Source organism: Malaclemys terrapin, chromosome 11, assembly GCF_027887155.1.
Source record: "Malaclemys terrapin pileata isolate rMalTer1 chromosome 11, rMalTer1.hap1, whole genome shotgun sequence".
Taxonomy (NCBI): domain Eukaryota; kingdom Metazoa; phylum Chordata; order Testudines; family Emydidae; genus Malaclemys; species Malaclemys terrapin.
Genome location: NC_071515.1, coordinates 40,459,057 through 40,482,140, shown reverse-complemented (window position 1 = coordinate 40,482,140; position 23,084 = coordinate 40,459,057). Strand labels below are relative to the sequence as shown.

Genomic DNA, 23,084 nt, shown 5'->3' with positions numbered 1-23,084 from the left:
TATCTGCACCTGTTCAACTGTCACAGCACTGCAGAGACAGGCTTGTGAAACTACTATTCAGATATCCTCATAAATACAGCACTTAGCTTAATGGCCCCAACCTTCAGATACTATGGAGCTGGAAGAAGGAAAAACCCTCTGACACTACATCAATAACCTCCATTCCATCGATCAGCCCTTCACTCGTTCCTCACATACACCAAGGGGGAGGGGACCCAGGGATGAGAGGGGAAACATTACCTGGCATTACAGGTCTTGCACCACTCTAGAATTCTGACCAACCTGTCCCAGCAGACAAAAATTCTCCTTTGCAAGCAACAAGAACTCCTCTGGCCACTCAACCTCTGGAAATTGATTGATTGACTAGATGCCAGGAATCATCTACCTTAAACTCACTAATTTCCTAAGAATTAAAAATAAGCAAAACAATAAGCTTCTTTTCTTAATTAAAACACAGAACTAAAAATAGAGAAGACATTTAATAGAAATATGAACTTTAAATTTTATTTGAAAATTAGTAGAGTGAATGTGCATTTCCACAAAGTCCTTTTCCTCTTCTGAATTCCAGAGAAATCTTCCATATTTTAAACACTTGAGAAATGTCAGAAGTGAAAGGATCATTTAATTAAAAATGAAAAACATTAATTCATATATTTAAAGGAGAACTTGGTCCACATAATTGCAATATTTAAACCAGCAATTCAGAATTCCAAGATCTTATAATTTTCTATTCCACTCCAGGATGGAATTAACATTTTTATTCCATTATTTTTCTGGAAAAAAAAATCTAAGGAAGTGCTTTTGTAATATTTCTACAAGCTATTATGCAATTACACAAGAACACACATCAAATCATGTTCTAAACTATTCCAAGAATCAAATCCTCCTTTAAAAAGAAAGTCTATAATAGTCTACAATTTAACAATTAAATACAATGCAGAAACCCAGTGCTTCATTGATTAAATTTTTTCTACAATTCTCATCTCCGTATTTTAAGTATGGAAAAACAGTATTGTTTAAAATTAGCAAATATATAAATTTGGTCCCCAAAAATCTTCTAGTGAGTAGAAAAAAGAGAAATACTCATTGCAAATGGATCTTATTCATAGCATAAAACTATAAAACTATATTATTTAGGAAAAATATGTAAAAAAGGATCTTTTATTTATGTTTACATCCTGTTCCAACATCCCATAGTGTAGCTTACAGAGAGAATTTAGTGTTATGCTTGGCGTAAGTAGTCTGTGAAAACTACTTACATACTATTTTCAGTAAACTGCAACAAATGAAATTCAAAAATCAGCATTACTACAGTCAATTTTGAATTAAAAATGGACCACTGGGAAAACAAGATTTTAAAGAAAACAATTCAATAAATTTGAAATACAGGCTTTGTTTTTTTAAATAAATTTGACATTGCTGTTTTCTTAAACTTAATTTTTTCACTATACAACATTAGTGGCAACAGATAAACAGTGTCACACTGAACTTGATGGCAGGATTTTCTATTGTCCATATATCAGATTAAACCCAATATTTATAGTTTAAGTCAACTGCAAGAGTTTGAATGAATACCTCCCTCCCCCCCCTAACGTCACATCCCACTTTCCACAAACATATAAGTTTCAATTGATATTTCAGGGATATGGTGTTTTTACATATCAGTCATAAAAGCACGCACAGTACTTAAGGCAGAAAATTAAATTGTCTATTAGTACAGGCAGAATCAACTAGATATAAAAATACTGAAAACATTATTTCATTTTAATGGAACATGTAATGGGGAGGGAATACAGAAATTAAAGTAAATAACCTACCATGTTAAACTGTTGCACTTTACCTCCCCAATTGTACAATTATATACAATTTTGTTGCACTTCTTCAAGTTGAAGTAAGTCTGTGCTAAAATAAAACTAAATCATTTTAACAGCTTGATTCTACAGCAGCTACCACTCTGCCAGTCTTGCGAACTTCTCTTTCCTTCTTTTGACCTTTTTCTTTCTGTTTTTCCAGTTTTTCTTGTGTTTTTTTAATATCCTTAATTTTCTTCTTTATTGTGGATCGGTCATTTTGGCTGGAAACCCCCAGAGCCTTTAAGAGAAATTGTGTTTAGTTACTCTGGTTTCAAGAAAGTATTACAGAAGCTGCAAGAAATTGTACAGCTCTTTACATCTGAGATAAAGGGAGTAAACCGATAGAAGATTATTTACAATTTTTAACTAATGTGAGATGGCCACCTTGCTGATAAATGGGGTGGTGGAGGTGAGTAGCCTAGGTTTTGTATTGTTGTTGTGAATAGTAAGTTTCACCTGGCACTTAAAGTGGAGTATCAGAGACTTTCTAATGAGTGATATAACAATCAAATTAAACTGTTTTAAATTAATCTTCTGCTGGCTCCCTTGATGCAGCTGCACTTTACATACACTAACTGCTGTTACCGTATTCCTACTTCCTTTACAGAGAAAGGGCTGGTCCACACTAACCCCCCCACTTCGAACTAAGATACGCAAATTCAGCTACGTGAATAACGTAGCTGAAGTCAAAATATCTTAGTTCGAACTTACCGCAGGTCCACATGCGGCAGGCAGGCTCCCCCAGCGACTCCGCGTACTCCTCTCACGGAGCAGGAGTACCGGCGTCGACGGCGAGCACTTCCGGGATCAATCCCAGAAGATCGATTGCTTACCGCCGGACCCGGAGGTAAGTATAGACGTAGCCAATGTTGCTGAACTCAGATCAATCATCTGCGATATTTAATAGCTTGAGAAAACTTCTACCTATGAAAACAACTTGCAGGACTCTAACAACTGTCTTAACAGTGTCACATTCAGTTAATTGAACTGCCAAGAATTGTATGAAACAAAGCTGCTTAAGCTAATGGGTGAAAAAATCCCTCTTCTCCCCCCACAGTAATACCTTTAAAATGCCAAAATCCAACTTGATTTAAAAAAAAATTTTTTTTTTCAAATCACTTCATATAGAAGCAAAAAGGGGCAGGCTCAAAAGATTCTGAACGCCCAATATTTTTTTTTAAAAATGGGACTGCAGGGTGATTTTACATTGGAAATTCAGGTTTTGTGATAATGTCTCCCTGGGCAAACAAATGAAGTTGAAAAGACAACACTGAGACATTACTTCAGATTTGAATTCAATTTGAATTAACATTTGTGAGCTCCTTCCTACCTCCTCCTCTGCCAGCACTGACCCTAGTCTCCCACAATACCTTCACCTGCCACAATGAGCCCATTCCAACCTCTTCTGCATTATTCCATTCTCATTCCCTTCCTAACCCTTTTTCTAGCTTCTCGTTGTCCCCTGATTCCTTCCTCTCACAATGCAAGCCCACCCTGGTCTCTTCTATCCTCAAAAAAACCACAACACACATCCCACAACACTGTTTGTCTCTCCAATTGTTTCACCATCTCTCTCCTCCCAGTCACCTCAACTTTTCAAATATGCAGTCTAACACTGAAGTAGTTAAAGCACTGATGGAAAGGGATTATTTCAACCCTTGCAGTCTCTTTTTTCTCCACTCTACTGAAATGATTGCAAGGTCTACCAGTCTCACGGCAGGGAGGGAGAGAACACTGCCACATGTAAGGGGGCCGAAGCCATCGCAGTGGCCAGGCTGTGGTGGGGACCAGCAGCCAGGCTCGCGGCCAGGTGATATTCCACTCCTGCCCCCCCCCTCCCTCCCGCCCCCAGCCTTGGCCCCAGGCTGGGAACAGAGTTGTGCTGAGGTTGGGGATGGGAGCAGGCGCGGGGACTGGAATGCCACTGGGGGCGGGGAGGGGCCGGCCGGCGCTTCCTCCCCAGAGCTGCGGCCCCGCTCCCAGCTCCGGGGGATGGTGGTGGTGCGGAGAGGGATGGGGGGTGAGGGGGGGGACGGACGGGACACAACCCTCAAAAGTTTGGAGACCACTGCTTTAAAGCTTTAATGTAATTGGGAACTGATTATCTGAGATTGCCTCTCACCTTGGTGCCACATTTTTCCCATGGGTCTGTCATCATCTTGGATCGGTTAACCTCCAGGTAATATTGTAAGGGCCAGATTTCCCCCCAGACATTTAGGAAGGGAATATTATTTACTTATTAGGAGCCATTTGTTGTGATGGAAAGGGACTCTACTTGTTATACTGAATATTAACATGGGATGGTCTATCTCAGTTATTGTAAGCATTGCAAGAACACGGTAATGTCTTTTAATAGAAGATAACTTTATAAATCAAAAGGATTAAATCAAAATAAAGGGCTGAAATCAGTACTCAGTGAAGTCAATGGCCAGACTCCTATTAATTTCAGTGAGTATTGGATCAGGCCCTAAATCACTACACACATTTTTCAAAGTAATTTTGAAAAATCACTTGCTGAGGTGATACTATACTATAAGGTATAGTAGCAATACAATCAGACTTTTGAACAAGGGTTGATTGTTCGTTCGTGCAATGTATTAATCCAATATTAGGCTAATATAAAAAGGAATCCTGTCAGCTTAATAGTTTTTTAAAAAATAGGTTTCTTTGACTGTTACTTAAACCATAATAGATCATTATAATGGAATCTACAAAGTAAATTATCTTTCTTTAAACACTACTTTGCTTGTTTACTTTTTGCATTTCTCTCAGGTAGGACAGTGGAAATAAAATAGTTCACTTATTTATAGACGGTTTCTTTTTAATTTCACTTCCAGGTTCTTATGCATTAGCACAGCATTCAGTGTAAACAGGTACTGCAGTCCCTTTAAAAAAAATTCCATTGGCCTTCTAAATAAATTCATGGAAGCATTTCTATTAGTCTTGTGTTTGCAAAAGCATGTTTATAACTTAAATTTTGAGTAAAACTGGACCTTACAAGGTACGCTTTAGGCAACTAAAATGAATATTTTAAAAGGTGGATGTAGTAAAATTGAAAACATTTTCCATAATTTTAACCTGCAAGTATGTATACATTTCATCTTCCCTAATGACACTTTTGTATTAAGTTGGACAGTAACATTTGTGAGTAGAGTGCATTTCAATTTTTGATCAGCAGATGGCAACATCGGATTTCAGTTCCCAAACAGCAGTGTTATTTTATATCTGGAGAACTCCAGTGCAATACTGTGACTGTTTGAAGCACCAACATGCCACACTTCCCGTAGTTATCTGTTAAGACACTGAATATTGTTTTCCCTGTTGTCCAAGGAAACATTTCTATGTTAAGTTATAGGAAATTTAGAGTTGCAAATCCATTCTAAGAGACAGATGCATTTAAATGGCAAAGTTAAAGGTTCATAAAACTACATTTTGTCTTCATAGAAAGATATTCTAATCCCGCTATTAGTCACTAGATTTTGATTTCAGACTTTACTGAATTCTGTCAGAGAAAACCTCCTTTTAGAATAACACCTTGCCAATCCAAAAGTAGTCTAATATGAATGAACAAACAAGAGTGGAATGGACATGGAGCATGCAATTATCAGAGGCAAAATGACCACCTCAAGGCCGCAGCTGGTTGTCTCTCTTGGGTTTTGTAAAAACCCAGCTATGTATCAAGAAAACATGCAAGGAAAGGCTTCTATATTAAATAATAAATAATAATAATAAGTAGGCTCTTCAATAATGGCCAAATCAGAAAGTAGTAAGATCTTAAGGAAAGGGGGCTGAATTTTTATCTGAGGGGCATGGATCTGGATGAAAGTCAGATTTCTGAACTGAAGCCTACTGTGCTATGTATATGAGCTAGTTGGGACCTATTTTGCTACCACCTTTGAGATAAACATACAAATCCCGCCTTTGGGGCTTTAGTTGCTTTGAGTTTTAACATATTGTCACAGAGGAAGAACTGTTTAGTTTGTGCTTTCATTCTGTTATCACATCCTTTTCATATTATTTTGATACACTTCACCTTTAATTTGATGTCATTCACTGACATCTATTCTACCATGCCAAGAACACAGCAGTAACTGGGACTCTTTTAAAAAAAAAACAACAACAACAACGCCTGAATAGGAAAAGGATAAGTATCTATATTTAAAAGACGTATATATGAACTGGCAATCATAAACTTCTAACATTTATAAATTACAAATACACACAGGGGCATGTACTTACCTTTAGCTTATCACTGTCAAGCAGCATTAATTGCTGTCCATCTATATTCTTGGCGGTAAACTCTGCAATATATTGCTCCATGTTCATCCCCATCAACCAATGGCATACCTGTTGGGTTGTCCACTCTGAAATTGGTCTACTGTGCCACTGATTTTGTTTTCCTGTTGCTGCACAATCATCATCTAGTGCCTAACCAATCAAGAAAGTTACAGTGAATAGTTTAAAATGAAACATTTTTCCTACTTAACTATACATCTAATTTCAGTTACCAACTGAGTTTGGGTAACAAAGTGCGTATTTTCAATATAATTCTAGCAATTCTATCACGCAAAATCAATTCACACAGTTCTGAACTTGAAAGTTAAGTATCGTAATGAAAATATTTTGATCTAAATTTAAGTAACTGGATTTTAAAAGTTTTAAAAATGGTATTTTTCCTTCTACAAAACTTAACGTTTGTTTAAAGTCTTACAGGGCCTCAACTTGTAGTCACAGTTACATTTTTTTTTTAAATTCAAGACATATAAAAGCATCACAGTAGCCAAGAGGACAAAATTCATTACAAACGTAAGAAAGATGAAAATCTGCAAGGCCTTTTAGTTCTGTCTGAGAAGTTTATTTCTAATGAAAGTCTAAAACGCTGACTTAAAACCCAGGATTAATGTACCCCAGTGCAAGCTTCCTCAATTAGTTATTATAGCACAATCCTGACATGTAACAATGTTACTCCTCCTGTACTGTGTCTAAAAAGAAACAAGTGACAATTGAGTCATATGCTGTGGCAATTTGGGAGAATGCACAAACACCTATGAAACAATCCAACTCATTTTCCTTTGTGACCAAAACATGATTTTTAAATTTCCAGTTCTCAGTTAAAAATATATGTTTAACATAAATAACTATGGTTATTACTAAATTTGGCATATTTCTCCAAAATCAGAAGACCTGTTTATTCTCTTACTTCATCCTGACACACCAATATTTTATCTTTACTTTCACAGTCTAGCCAGTAGGTTACCTGAGGAGTATCAGGACTTGTAGTATTCCATTGAACCTGTACCGCTATCGGCATGCCTCCCTGGCGAGGTAACATTTATACTTTTTTGGGGGGTGGGGGAGGCTGCTGCTGCTGCCCCCACCAGCTCAGCTTTTCTGGCTGAGCTACAGCTGTTGCTAGATGCCAACTGGTAGCCTCAGCTGCTAGGACTGGACTACGGTTCCAGCTGCCCCCAACAGAGGCTGCTGCAGGGCTTGCTAGCCCCTACAAAGAGGCTGCTCCCTGCCTGTGAAAAGCCTGAATGGTGTGGCCCATGTGGGCCGGTGGAGCAGCAGCTGCCTGCACCTTTCATTTTCTCACACAAGAGAAGGGGAGACAAAGGTGAATTAAGTGTAGAGCTGAAGGGCAGGGACCCACGAGAATGTGCCTCCCTCCTGTCCAGACAATTGCAGGGTGTACTGGACCATGGACAGGGAAGATGTGTAGAGAAGGGTCTTTCAATTACTGAGTAGTGAAAGGAAAGACAGTTCCCGCATACTGTGTATTTGTTGTACTTTTCAGCTCAATCACAGCCCTTCTACTTTACCACTTGTATTCTTGCAATGTATAGGATTTTCAGTTGTTTGTGTTCTTTTAACCTAGGGGAAGGCACAACTACACCTCTACCTCATTATAACGCTGTCCTCGGGAGCCAAAAAAAGAAAATCTTACCATGTTATAGGTGAAACCACGTTATATCGAACTTGCTTTGATCCGCCGGAGCACGCAGCCCTGTCCCCCCGAAGCGCTGCTTTACCGCGTTATATCCAAATTCGTGTTATATCAGGGCAGAGGTGTATTTATTCCTTAGCTTAGGGAGGGTCACTATGTCAAAGTTTGAGAACTCTTCTCTTGCTTTTACTGGAAACAATGAGGTCTTTGTCTATTCAGGACAAAGGAGTTTGTGCCTGCCTCCACTCTAGTTGATATACACAAGAGAGACCTCACAACTGTTACAAAATAGCTCAGTGAGGAAACAATCTTCTAAGCAATGTTGTCTGAAGTACTTTATGTAATGCCTGTATCTGGATAGAGACACAGTGAAGTTTTCTACCTAGGGCCTGGTCCCCACTAAGTCCCCAAATCGGACTAAGGTACGCAAATTCAGCTACGTTAATAACGTAGCTGAATTCGAAGTACCTTAGTCCGAACTTACCGCGGTCCAGACGCGGCAGGAAGTCTCCCCCCGTCGATGCCGCATACTCCTCTCGGCGAGCTGGAGTACCGGCGCCGACTGTGAGCACTTCCGGGATCGATCCGGGATCGATTTATCGCGTCTTAACCAGACGCGATAAATCGATCCCAGAACATCGATGGCGTGCCGCCAGACCAGCCGGTAAGTGAAGACTAGGCCTAAGATATCAGGCAGTAGATTCCTGAAGAACAGAGAGAAAATCCCCTGTATAAACGGCTAATGGGAATGGAAGATAATTTAAAAAACAAAAAACAAACAAACAAAACCAGTTTTGAAAACAAATATACTTTTGAAAAGTACTAGAGTTCAGGATTTCTTGATCTAATGCAGTAATGCAAAATATATATTAGTAGAACAGGAGTTCCAGATGTCTGTGGTACCAAGAGACTCAGGATAAAGTGGTTGTTTTGTTTGTTTGTTTTTTTAACTGCAGCTCAGGTTCATGGGGATTAAAACTCTGATTGCAGTAAAGGCAACTAAAATTATCTGACAATTTACACTTTAAGATCTGTGAAGTGAATGTATTATTCAAACAAAGACATTTTCATATTTGATTGTGAGTAATGGACACTGAGTACAAGCATGTTTAAACTGAACAGCTATTGGGAATCCTAATTTTTGTGAACACAGCTTGGGCAGAGTATGAACAAGTCTACTTGACACCTATTTTCCAGGACAATCTTGAATGTGTTCATCTAGGGGGAAGAACCATCAGCACAAAGAACAGGGTTTGTTATAGGTCCCTTCCAACCCTGCTATTCTATGACTAAGTCAAAAGCAACATTACTTTTAATCTCCATGCCATACTAGCAGCTGCTAGAGATACTTAGAAGTCTTAATTTGTACTTTCAACCCTTCAGGTTTGACCACGGTGTGAGAAGGTTAATGGAGAGTCCTGTGGTGGTCTCCTCAATAGAAGCAAGAAAACAAGAATATATATGTTGTCAAAGCTAAAAGTAAAATATTATCCAAATATATTTAAAGTTATATAAAGTATATGAAATCTGGAGTTAAAAGTTTACTTATCAGATTTATATTTTGATTCTTTAATCTACAGTGCCTGAATTACAATTGTATTGTTGCCAATCCAGAACATCAATACTTAAGAGGATGTATTCCAGTTACATAAACAGGCCCAGATTCTCTGATACACTAAGTTTCCACTTGATACAACAGGAGAAATCAGGTCCCTCAGGGAGTGTTACAGCTATCTGGCTCTCAGGGAGGATCTGTGCTGCTGGCCCCCAAGCTGTGCTAACCTACCCCTGCTGGCAAAACTCCAAGGCACTGTAACCCAGTCATATCCTCAGACACTCCTTCCTGACCCAGATCCTCCTACGTTAGAGTCGCAGTGCAAAAGCCAGGTACATTGATTATGCCAGCTGAGAGCTCCCCCACACCCAGGGAATTCTCAGCTGGCCAGATCCAGCTGCTTTCCAGTACCTTTGCATCTCTAGAATACCACAAGAGGGCCAGAATCTGGCTCATACTTTTTTCCTTTACTCCTATAAAAACGACATGTTAACACTACAGTATTATATTGCTTGCTATTTGCTTATTACATACAATAATTTGTAAAATCATCTTATTTACCCTCAAGACTTAATTTTTTATTCCTCCAAAACTCTTTGCCCTTTGGTGCTGACAGGTCTTTCATTCTCCGCCAGCTAAGATTGACAATTTGAGTCAGAAATTATAGATTCAGGCTAGTCTACACTAGAAAATTAGCTTGGCATAACTGCATTGCTCAGGTGCGTGAAAAATCCACACCCCAAGCAGTGTAGTTATGCTGACCTAAGTCCCCAGGTAGACAGATTTATAGGGTTCTTTGAACATGTATTATCTATCTATCAGAGGAAGTAGGGTCACTAAAACAGTCTAAAACACACCCCCACTCCCAAAAAAGGGCAGAGATTTCTGACCCTACACACTTTTTTTTTTCCATTGCCACACAGGGAAAGCATGGGGGAAGGTAGATGAAAGAAAAAAATAGCTAAAACTTCTTTAGAGGAAGTTGAGGGGCTGGGAAAACAGAATGCTAGCCTTTTGTAATTTAACAGAGCTTATAATACAACAATGAATGTGATTAAAAGAACCAAACTTGTGGGTGGGAAGGCTTAAAGAATGGAGAAAAAAGATTAGTCACTGTGTGCAGTAACTAGTTCTTTGAGATGTGTCCCCCATGGGGGCTCTACTTCAGGTATGCATGCATCCCACACGCCTCTGAGCCGAAATTTTCATTAGCCGTGTCTCTTCAGTCCACGCATGCAGTGTTGATATCCTCGTACCCTGCACCAAGGCTGTATCAGGGAAGAGGTTTCCCACACCTTTAATGAATCTTACAGTTGTTGTAGAGTGAGAACAGCAAGAACCCTCAATTGTGGAAAGAAAAGTTGTTAAGGTAACCAAATGAACCTTAAGAGAACTAACTGACAATTCCATTTTCTTTAATCGCAACAGATAATCCAGAACAAGCAGAAGCTAGATGGATTCAGGAACAACTTTCCAGAGTTCACACCAGTGACTAAATCCACACTTTTGAAGGTAAGCATTTCTTGTTGAATCTTTCCTACAATTTAGAAATATCTGCTGTAACTCTGCAGAACAGGCCAACTAATTCCTGCAAAAGGAGGAGGCGGAGAATTTTTAGATTATGATACAGCAGTCAACTGGTGTCCTGGGATGCGGAATGAGTGGAAGATTTGTTGTTGGACAAAGAGCAAGGTGAAACAGGCAAAGGAAACTATGCCTATCTCGACCACGTCAGGCCTATTAGGACAACTCTGGCCTTATCCTGTTAGATTTTGTTCACAATTCTGACATCAAAACTGCCAGGGGAAATGCATAAAAGAGTTGCTTCGTCCTGAGGAGGAAGGCACCTAACATCTCCACCCCTTAACAGAACAGATGACATTTCCAGTTTGTAGCAGTGAAGAGCTCCACCTCTGGGAATCCCCAAGTTTGAATTATACTGACAAGAATCTGGGAGTCCAATTCCCATTTGCAATACTGAGGAATAAAACCTGCTGGGAACATTGGCATTCACATTTTGCCTGCCCAGGAGATACATTGCTGAAATTCTTATGTGATTTTTTTTTTTTTAAATGCACTAGTTCCATAACCTTATTGCTTTGGTACAGAGGGAAAGGGATCTCACTCCTCCATGCCGATTGATACGCAGACCACATTGTCTGTCATGAATCTGTCTGATGAGAGGCAGAAAATGGAGGCAGGCATTTCTGACTGCTCTGAGCTCCAGCAGGTTGATGTGGAGGATGGTTTATTGGGGTGATGCTCTGCCCTGTACCATGAGAGCATCAAGTTGTTATCCCTAGCCTAACAGATGCATCTGTGGCTACAGGTACCCTTAGCATAAGCTGAAGGAAGGGAACTTCCTTCCCCTACACTGCAATGGTCCTTCCACCAATCTAGAGAGTGCTTCACCTGTTGGAAGAACTGACACCCATTTGTCCAGGCTATGTCTCTTTGTGAGCAAACTGATCTGAGCCATCCTGGAAACAATGAAAGAGTAATCTCACATATTCTGTCACAAAAGTGCAAGCCACCATGTGACCTAGAAGTTGAAGACAGTTTCTGATTGAAGTCTGAGAGCTCCTTTGAATCGTTCAGACAAGACGTGACAGTGTCACGAATCTATTCATGAGAAGGAAGGACTTGGATACCAAAGAATCCAGGGATGCCCCTAGAAATCGTATGTTCTGTACAGGAGTCAGATTTTCCCAAATTCAACTGAAGGCCCAAGTCCAAGAATGAAGAAAGTGCCCTCAGCATGGCAACTAACACCTCTTGGTACAACTGACCCTTGAATAACCAATCATCAAGGTATGGGAATACTACAATTGCCTGATGACACAGGTAGGTGACCACAACCAACTGAACCTTTGAGAACACTCCTTTTGCTGAGGAGAGTCCAAATAGAAGTACCCGGTACTGAAAATGGACCTGACCTATGACAAAAATGCAGGAATTTTCTGTGGGATGGATGTTTCTCTATGTGGAAGTATGTGACTTGAAGGATGAGGGCTGAAAACCAAACCCCTGAATTCAGAGGAGGAATTATAGCTTTCAGAGTCACCATCTTGAACTTTTGAGACTTCATGAATTTGTGTAGGAGTCTTAAATCCAAGATCACTCTCCAACCTCCATTTTACTTTGACACGAGCAAGTACATTGAGTAGAAGCCCCTTCCCTTGTGCTGATCAGGGACTATCACCACAAGATAAAGAAAGGAGTTTGTCTCCTGTGAGAGGGGTCCCTGAAGAGAGATGGGGAAGGTGAAGGAGGAGGAGGGAGGTAAAATGGATAAGGTAGCTTGAGGATATTATTTCCAGTACCCATTTGTCCAAGGTGATTCACTCCCATGCTTGCCAGAAATGGAAAAGTTAGTCTCCAAATGGGGGGGGGAGGCAGGCAAATAGTTGCAGCTGACATACTAAAAGACAAAGTCTGCAGTGAACTTGCATCAGGTGGGCTAATGGATCTCTCTGAAACCTATGCTCTTTCTTGGAAGTTCCATTGGTCTCTGAAACCCAGAGATTTGCATCGGGCAGGATCGTTGGGCTGATTGCCATCTACTGAATTTTCTTTTGTTTGCAGGAGCTGTAGCTCTGACCTTGTCTCAGTGGGTCCCACGCTTCCAGGCGGATTACGCTAGCCTCAGAGGCTCACTGTGACTCTCCACGTAGCCCTTCTCTCTCCAGAGGCAAGGGTCACAGCCTACTGAGCCATTTTCATCATAAGCCAGCAAGGGAGGTGGAAAGAAGCAACCCTCCCTCACAGTCTCTGTTGTCTCACAGTCTCTGTGATTAATCCGGGGGGGGGGGGGGGAGCTCAGGCCCAGCCTCTACTCCAGGCTCCAGCTCAGGGACCCTAATAATAGCAGCTAGTGGTAGCTGACTTTTTGAAACAGGACTAGTACAATTCCCTGAGCCACTTCTCCACAGCAGCCCCCCACTTCCTCAACATCTATTTCACCCTTACCTCAGGGCCTCCTTCCTTGTGCCTGATAGGGTTTGTACTGCTTAGTTTCTCCAGCAGCATGGCTTCCTCCTACAGCTCCTGACACGCATGCCCAACTGACTAACTAGAAGGCTTTTAACTACTTCCAGCCAGCCCTTGATTGGCTTCAGGTGTCCCAATCAACCTAGTTGTCTCCTCTGCTTTTTAGAATGATCTTAATTAGCCCCAAATGTCTAACCTGGAGCAACTGCCATTTGGTTATCATGATAACGGGGATTTGTTTAGCCTGGGGTTAACATACTTTCTTACTACTTTCATACTAACATACTGTTTTACACTACTTTCCTATAGCCATCTGGTCTTGCCCCATCACAGAGCGTAGATGCCCAATGAACATAATGAGACCCTGGAATCTGCAACAGCTTGTCAGTATCCTCCATGAACAACTTCAGTCCATCAAACAGGAAATCCTTTACCATATTCAGGACTTCTCTGGGGAAACCAGACAACTATAGCCAAGATGCCCTGTGCATTACCACTGCCGTGGAAATGGAGCAGGCTACAGTGTCTGCATCATCCAGAGCTGCCTGAAAAGATGTCCTCGCCAGTACCTGTCCCTCAGCAATGGCAGCCTGACATTATTCCCTTTGGTCTGGAGGAAAGTGTTGAATGAAAAATGAATTTTGCATAATTTTTGAAGTTATATTTGGCCATTTCCTGTAATTCATAATGTGGAATTTTATGGTTGTAGATGAATAAGATTTCCTTCCTAAAAGGTCCAGGCACTTCTGGTCTGTCATACGGTGGGGGTGGGGCACTTATACCATTTGTTCACTGGTGTCAACTACCAGAGAGTTGGGTGGAGGGTGGGAAAATAGAAACTCAGAGTCCTTGGTGGGAACATAATACTTTATCGGCTCTCCCAAAACACAGGTGTTACTGTGGCCAGAGTTTGCCAAATGGTTTTTGCAGGTTCCAGCAGAGCCTCATTGATAGGAAGGGCAACCCTGGATGGTGTTGCAGAGTGAACAATATCCAACAGCTTCTGTCGTGATTCTTTGATCTCCTTGAGAGGTATCTGTAGGGAGTCTTCCATGTGTTTAATGAGGTCTTGAAATCGCTGACAATCATTGGCCATAGGAGAAGCGTCATTACCACCTCTTTGGGTGATGAGGATGAGATGGTAGTCTGAGGGGTGGTTTCTTCATCTGCCCTTGCCTCCTGATTTTCAAACCTTTCCTCGAGTGGTGTGATGGGAGAGGAGACGCTTGAGTCTCCACCATCATCTCAATGGGAGTGAGTTGAGGCCTTGGAGAACTGTTGACAATAAGCTATCCAGGGGTCACATATGGTTATTGAGCACCATATCTGGGGGCAGGCATCCAGGGTTGTTTCCACCAAGAATGATGAGCTCCCTAGAAATCCTCTGTCTCTTTGAGAAAGAGGTTCCTATGTGGGTACACAGGAGAACCTTGGACAGATATTAGTGATACTGAAGGGAGGTCTCCATCACTCTTCCTCCTCTAATTGGGGAACTCCAACTGAAAAGGAAGGTGAATCAGAGAGGTATATGGGTCTATGACAGTGATTCTCGGTACTGATGGAGACTCCAGTTCCATAAGTCCTTTGGGTACTTAAAGTCTTGCAGTACTGAGCAGAATTGTGGTAACCATTGTGGTACCAAAGGCGTGGTATGCTCATCCCTGCAGAATGGTACTGAGAATTTCAAATACTTTACAGAAGGCACTGACATAGATGGAGACTTAGTCATACATGGTACTGAAGAACCCAACAGGGGTACTGGAAGAGAGGTTAAGTCCAGTGGTACTGGTGTTAGGTATTTGTTCTGGCCATTTCTGCTAAGCGGTAGTGGGTTCTTCTCAGAGAGACATGCTTACCCTTAAAGATATGTGATTTCCCCCCTTGCCTTTATCGGAGAAGACTCTATAGTAATGACTCTCAAGGTTGAAGAAGCTGTTCACCTGCTCAGAGAATGAGGTCATTCTGAAGTACACTCCTTAATAGGAGAGTTAGAGATCCTCTTTCGGGGACCTTTAGAGAAGGTCTCTGAGGCTTTCCCTTTTCTGGGGGAGTACTGCACCAAGCTCGAAGGGTGCAAGATACTCCCCAGGGATTGATATACTGAGGGGAAGGGAGGCTGTTGTTCTGACCTGGCTCTGAAGTGGGGAAAAATGACTGCTCTACCATCAACAACCACAGCTTGATTTTCTGGTCTTTTAGAGGCCTGGATTTGAGGGCGAAACAGAAGTTACCCTTCTGCGCAATGTGCAACTTCTCTAGGCAGCAAATGCACTTAAGAGTGTCTGTTGTTGACCAAAATGACCTCTACACAAGGCAGCATTTAAAGTCTGGTGAACTGGGCATAACCCTTGCATGGACGAGCTCCCTGGAGGAAATAAAACAAATCTTTTAAATAACCAGTTGAACTAACTACAAACTAACACACTCACTAACTAAAAGTAAAATAAATTAAGCTATACCAAAACAAGTAAGTGAGACATGACCAACGTGGATACAGTAAGTTCTGTCTCAGGCCGAGGCAGCTGAGGAGGAACTGAAGGCAATTCGCCTGCAAGCCTGATATAGCCTTGGTATGGGGCATGAGGATCTCAACAGTGCATGAACAGGTTGAATGAACACTGCTAATGAAAATCTCCAAACAAAGACTCATGGGGCACATGCATACCTGGTCACTGACCAAAGAAGAATCTAAATTAGTACACCTCTACCCCGCTATAACACGACCTGATATAACATGGGTTCACATATAGCGCGGTAGCAGCGGGGCTTGGCCAGCGATTTAAAGGGCCCGGGCTCCCCACAGCGGCCGGAGCCTGGAGCTCTTTAAATCACCGCTGGAGCCTTGCTGCTGCTACCCCAGGGCCGCAGCAGCGGGGCTCGGCCGGCGATTTAAAGGGCCCGGGGCTCCGGCTGCTGCGGGGAGCCCCGCACCCTTTAAATCACCGCTGGAGCCTTGCCGCCGCTACCCAGGGGCTGCGGCAGCGGGGCTTAGCTGGTGATTTAAAGGGCCTGGGGCTCCCCACAGCCAGAGCCCCAGGCTCTTTAAATCACTGCTGGAGTCCTGCCACCGGTACCCCGATATAATGGCGTTTCACCTATAATACGGTAGGGATTTTTGGCTCCCAACGACCACATTATATCGGGGTAGGAGTGTATAAGATAATACCAAAATACCAATACTCTCCCCAATTTGACATACTGTTACTATGACAAACTCTGACCTCAGCATACAGTGTACTGCCTTAGATTCTGCTCAGTTAAAGCATTTTAAAACGTAGCTTCATGTAAATATTTTTTCCCTTGCATGTGCTGCATCACAAGAATTTTTTTTTAAAAACTGGGCCCACAAACAACATACAAGTGCCTCAGCTGATTGCTCCCCAACCAGTCACTAAATGCTAGCCCAGTTTTCCTCTATCTTCACTGAGGAAAATGGCTTAAAGCGTGGATGGACTTCTCTTTTTATGAAAACTGAAAAGCAGCAAAAAGAGAGTCAGGGTGAGCATATGCCCTTAAAAAAACAAACAAACAAACAAAACCCACCACCAGCTACAGGTATGTTAATTTTTAACATTTAAGGATCCCTAACTGATCCTCTCCGTTTCATAGGCAGAAGAAGTGCTGTCCCTGACTGTTTGTATATCAACAGGAGTGAAGCCAGTCACAGGAGCTGTTGCAGAAAAAGCAGCTCCTGCTTGCAGAAAAAGATGACTGCCAATTCAAAGAACAGGATCCAAGAGAGTTGTGGAGAGTGGAGACAAGGGAGATCAACTTTCCTCACCCCAAAGTATCTGGGCAATCTTGGGAGTGACTGAGGATAAGACCCCACAGTGCCCAAAGACTGTAAGGGGATGGTGAGACATCAGCAACAGATCAAAAGGTTCCCAAGAGGGGAAGAGGGGAGCATCTACATGCTGGGTGGTATCCAGTTCACTAGCAAGACACTTGGGAAGCTCAATATGCAGGACTGGCTTCTCTGCAACTAGCCTGCAGAACTCCCCAGAAGCACTCCTCTTCAGTCAGTTCTCTATATTTTTGAGAATATTCTTGTGTTCTACCTACCCTCAACTGCAATAGAGGGAGGAGTCATAGGGTCAACTCCTTTCTCCAGCCAACTCATACAACCTTTAGGAGGTATTTCATCCCCAGCCTGTTCTAGACTTTTAAAGGGCATGGAAGAGGTGTGTACTGATGCGTCCCCCTTTTCCCTCTTTTGCAGCAGCTTTTTGAAGTAGAAGTTTGTTCCTCTGAAGGCAGGGGATGCTATTGTGGCTAGTTCACCTCTGGTGATGATATATGAAACTACCTGAGCAAGGTGGAACTTCTACCTGTGAAGGAGGTGCTAAGTCCGAAGCCCTAAATGTCCAAAATTAATCTTTAAGAATAACCAAAATTGGCCATTTACTTAACCTGACCCTCACTTATACCAGAACTAATAATAATGAGTGGAAACAAATACTGCTTACTTTTTACCATGTAAAGTCATAATTGAGGAACAATTTTAATCTTTCTACCATGCATATGCAGTTGTTGAGCAACTTTTTTTTAAACACAATTACTGTACAAGTCATAGCATAGTTTATGACAGGTACCAGTTTAACAGCCTCTCACTGACTACCAATTTTTCTGAAGTTGGAGAGCTGCAAGTACAGGTAAAATACCTCTCTCATTGAAAAAACTGCTTCATGCACAAAAATGCAGCAAGCTCAGTATTTCCAAATACAAATTTTCTTGGGATAGGACAAGGATATTTAAGATAATTGCTAAAAAAAACTGGTGTTTAAAGATAACTTTCACTTGTTGACATACAAAGCTCATACAAATATCAAACGAACAAGTAACAATACTGGTACCATGAAAGAGTTACATTTACTAGTACAATCTAGGCTTAGTTGCAATTTTATAAACACTATGTCTGCATACAGACAACTATTGCTGGAAGTCTAAAACTGAGAATTGGCTAAAAACTGCATTTGAAACTTAATGATCAAATACTCAAGAAAATATTGGGCTTAGTAATGCAGATTTGTTTAAAATCTTTACTTGACATTTTTAGCAGTATGAATTCCATCCACTAACCTCAAAAGAGCACAGTCCTTTCCAGTGGTATGTACTAAGATACCCTTGGATTTTGATTAGAAATATGACTATTCCCCATAAAAAAACCATCAGAAATTATTCCAGTCCTGAAACTTGTGACCAATTAAGATATATTTTTTAGACACCATGTAATTTTTGTGCTAATGGACACAAACTTGTAGCATCATGCATAAAAGTCTATCTTTTCAGATAATAAATATCAGAATATATTTTATGCACTTTACCAAAATTTGGTTTAAATTAATTATCTAAGAGCATCAGATCATTTATGACCTGCTGTTAAAAATTTTCTTCAAACATTATCACTATCAGTTTAGCTGGCTTGCAGGCACTAAAACTCTCATCTGAAAGATTACTGAAGTATAGTTTTTGCAATTGCTTCCGTTCCTTTACTGTTTGTTCTATAAAACATAATGACTAATTCCTTTAAACAGATATACTTTTTAAAATGTATAAAAGACTAGATTAAGTCTAAGATTTCAGCTGAAGCAAAGAAGGTGAGAGTTTTGCCAGAAAAAGAACTCTGACTTTTAAATAGATTAAATGCTTTGTATAGATTAAATATATCTAAATAGTTTGTTATCTTATACATGAAAAGATGTGCACTGATTTGAGGCACGTTGAAAAATCCTGCAAATTTCATTCACCCACTCAAATTTTTGGGGTTACATAGCTCTGAATTTCATAATTGTAATTTATTGTACAGCATGACTACCAATTAAAGCTATATTTGACTATAAATTGTGACGCAAAGGCTAAAATGCCTCCTTACAATCTGAGTCCTTAGTTAAGTAACTATTTCAGTATTAAAGATGATAAAAAAATACTAAGATACTGTGATAACTATCTAGTTTCATACAAAACAAAGCCTATTATATTAATAGACAGTCCGTAGTACAAATGGTAACATCAACAAGACATATACACACTTTGAAACTCACCTCATTTGAAGAGAAGGTTAAAGTGTGTGAACGCCCTGACAGATTTGGTTCGGTCACTAACCCTGACAGATCACAACTTGGCCTGCTATGGTATGAATCATCTATGACAATTCTACTCTGCAAACAAGTGAAAATAATGTTTTATTAACTGAACCCTTGGAATAGTAGATCACAAGGAGACATTCTAGTACCCTTGATACGTTGTAAAAAGAAATTAAACGTGAGTTATCTATACATTTTAGATCTACCATGTATGAAATATGTTCACTTCATCAGGAGTCTTGACTTGTTTTTGCTGAACTCCCAAATTAACAACTATTATAGCAGTAATGCCACTTTATGCAGCAAGTCAGTCATGTTAAAGTTAAGTAGAACTGAACAAGGTCAGTACTTGGAAAGAATATTTCAAAGGTACATCCAGGTCATGCAGGAAGTGGTTAGAAATTCAGCTGGTGGAATTATTCCCTCTGAATTTGTATGAAACTAAAGATACAGCATGGTATTATGGGACACAATGTACTGTCTTTTGAATGACACAAAACTAAAATCCTGACCACTTATGATCATAAAGATTTCCCTACCACAACAGTAGCCCCGTGCCTTGGGGAAATTTCTACTCTTGTAATTATACTTAAATTCCCCCTGAAGTTTTAATCTTGTCTTAAACTGTTGTGTGGTAATGGTATGCACTTAAACAGTATCATCATTTCATCTTGGAGGTGGCTGCATTTCTGTAGTAGATAAAGTGATCAATGCATAGTTAGGTCTGTAAAGTATATTGGAATACAAAGTACTACATAATTGTATAATATCAGCAGGAGAAATTTAAGAGGAGATATAGCTGCACTGTTCTGGTATTTTTTAAGAAAAGATGTGTCAAATCTTCTATTTATAACCAGTTTCAGTCAAGATGGCTATACATAGTAGGAGCCCTATTTTTGTACTGAGCTGAACTGATCACAACATTTTAGAATGTAAATTAAATAATTTTTCAGGAATCTTCACAACAAATGCTTTGTCTGTCTTAATGTGGTAACATTTACAGCAGCAACTCCATTGGATAATCTACATATAAGTTAATACATTTTTCTAATTATCTCCCAAATAGTAAATTTTGGCGAACATATTCTTAAGTACTTGCCATAAGTGACTACACCTACTATACTATTATTCAATATTTCTGACTATACATTGTTACTCAAGTAAATTTCAGGTTAAAAACAACTAATGTAAAGCATCATTTTTTATAGTTAGCAAATGTTTAATCTTCATACTGTTAAACTTTTAACCTACTTAAATCAGTTACTACATTTAGTATGTGCTTAGTCAGGAAAGCATTTTCACCAATAGGTCTTGGCAAGGAGCTGAGAACCTAAGCATTTTGGGTTCAAATTTAGCTACAGCCACTAACTGACACCTTGAACAAGTCACCTGACCTCTTATTTTGACTCAGTCACCTTAGCTGTAAAGTTAAGATAAAACTAAAGCCTCACAAAAAAAAGATATTGTCGCTGACAAACTTTTCAGAGTAAGCCATAGGATAAACTCAGCATTCCAAACAAATAAGATCCTAAAAGAACAGGTTCTAAGCCCCTAATCACAATCTTTTATTTTTATCTTGCTGAAATAGAATTCACTGAGGCATGTGATCAAATGAAGTTAGTCTTAAACTTTAAAAGTGCTTTTGATTATAAAAGCAAAATAAGAGTTGTACATGCAGGACTAAATTTTGCTCCCAAATACATACCTGCTAGTCCACTGGAGATGTGTGCGCGTATGGAGGGCAGCAATGGTCTCCATAGTATATTATTGTATATATTTAGGCAGCAATTCTGCAGAAAAGGACCTAGGGGTTACAGTGACGAGAAGCTGGATGAGAGTCGACAGTGTGCCCTTGTTGCCAAGGCGGCTAATGGCATTTTGGGCTGTATAAGTAGGGGCATTGCCAGCAGATCGAGGGATGTGATCATTCCCCTCTATTCGACACTGGTGAGGCCTCATCACAGTTTCTGTTGTAACCTTTAGCACCATTCTGTGTTTTTCTTCTCCCCCGCCCCCCTCTGGCCATTACCCTTGACCGAGTTTGGCAGAGAACTGTGTTGTTCAGCCTTGCTCAGGCTTAGGCCTGTACCTCTCTGTGTAAGGGCAGTCAGCATAAAACAGATTTCTGTTGGAGGGTTTATTTCGGGGCCTTCAGATTCACAGCTCTGGCTATCAAAAAGTAGACCCCCCCTGTTCTATTTCCCCACATGGAGTACTGTGTCCAGTTTTGGTCCCCACACTACAAGAAGAATGTGGAAAAACTGGAAAGAGTCCAGCGGAGGGCAACAAAAATGATTAGGGGGCTGGAGCACATGACTTATAGAGGAGAGGCTGAGGGAACTGGGATTGTTTAGTCTGCAGAAGAGAAGAATGAGGGGGGATTTGATAGCTGCTTTCAATTACCTGAAAAGGGGGTTCCAAAGAGGATGGATCTTGACTGTTCTCAGGGGTGGCAGATGACAGAACAAGGAGTAATGGTCTCAAGTTGCAGTGGGGGAGGTTTAGGTTGGATATTAGGAAAAACTTTTTCACTAGGAGGGTGGTGAAGCACTGGAATGGGTTACCTGGGGAGGTGGTGGAATCGCCTTCCTTAGAGGTTTTTAAGGTCAGGCTTGACAAAGCCCTGGCTGGGATGATTTAGTTGGGGATTGGTCCTGCTTTGAGCAGGGGGTTGGACTAGATGACCTCCTGAGGTCCCTTCCAACCCTGATATTCTATGACTGCCTGCAAATGCTTAACATGACTATCAATCTGTTCACAGGAAAGAGGAGGAAAATTCTAAGTAAACAATGAATGTCACCAAAAGTTTACACCTCACTAGGAGAACTATCCTTCCTGCATAAGTGCTCAGGGGAAAAAAAAAATTCTGCAAGAACTCTGGAGTGGTGTAAATGATCTCATTTCACCTTTGTTCCATAAAGATTAAGGAATTTAGTAAGATGATTATAAATATATGACACTACAATGTTTTTCATAGCAATACAGTATTGTTTGGTAATGTGTGGAATTTTTTTGTGCCTGGCTAGAAGCTTAGGAGGCAGTGCAAAAATATCTAAGTTACAGCAAACATTATAGAAGTTAATTATTATCTAAAAAAAATGACCTATGTGAATGGTAGATACACACCCTGGGCTCTACCACAGGAAAGGACTGTAAGTAAAGTAGTATTAGGAAGAACAACACTGAGTAACTTGTCAATCTCAAAGGGCAAACTACTGAACAGACAGTTGAAGCATGTTGGCAGGACAGTGTAGGAAAGTTTGTACTACTGATGCCCTTGCTATGCCTGAGAATACAATACTTAAGTCTCCAAAGTGATCACCTTTCACAAACATTAACATCTCTTCAATTTAGAAAAATTGCTATTACACGGTAAATTGTAATTCTGTACATTAGTGAAATAAAATCCTAACGCTAGAGTAGTTATATACACTATCAAAAGATTAAATGCTACATTTACAAATTCTCACACAAGAGAATAATCAGAAATAGTTCTTACCATACTTTCAGGGTTTCTACATTCCACTATTTCTTTTAAACAGTATATTTTCACAATGGCTGTAAAATATTCTCCACAATGGCTTAAAATTACCACCAATAAGTAATAAATATTACACAACCAACCTCAACTTCAACAATATTATTCCCCTGGAAAA

At 40.4% G+C, this 23,084-nt stretch overlaps 1 protein-coding gene across 5 annotated transcripts in view; it reads right to left on the bottom strand.

The window, feature by feature from the left end:
- Positions 1-488: 488 nt before the first annotated feature.
- Positions 489-23,084, bottom strand: part of LOC128845186 (neurabin-1-like) — a 72,264-nt gene continuing 49,668 nt past the window's right edge. For 4 of the 5 annotated variants that reach the window (XM_054043573.1, XM_054043574.1, XM_054043575.1 and 1 more), the window contains exons 17-19: positions 19,387-19,503; positions 6,093-6,281; positions 489-2,091 (exon numbers count right to left, since the gene is read on the bottom strand). In XM_054043573.1, the coding sequence (XP_053899548.1) occupies positions 1,924-2,091; positions 6,093-6,281; positions 19,387-19,503 (474 nt within the window). In that variant the 3' untranslated portion in view covers positions 489-1,923. The remainder of the gene's footprint in view (positions 2,092-6,092; positions 6,282-19,386; positions 19,504-23,084) is intronic. The other variant, XM_054043578.1, reaches the window with a different exon arrangement.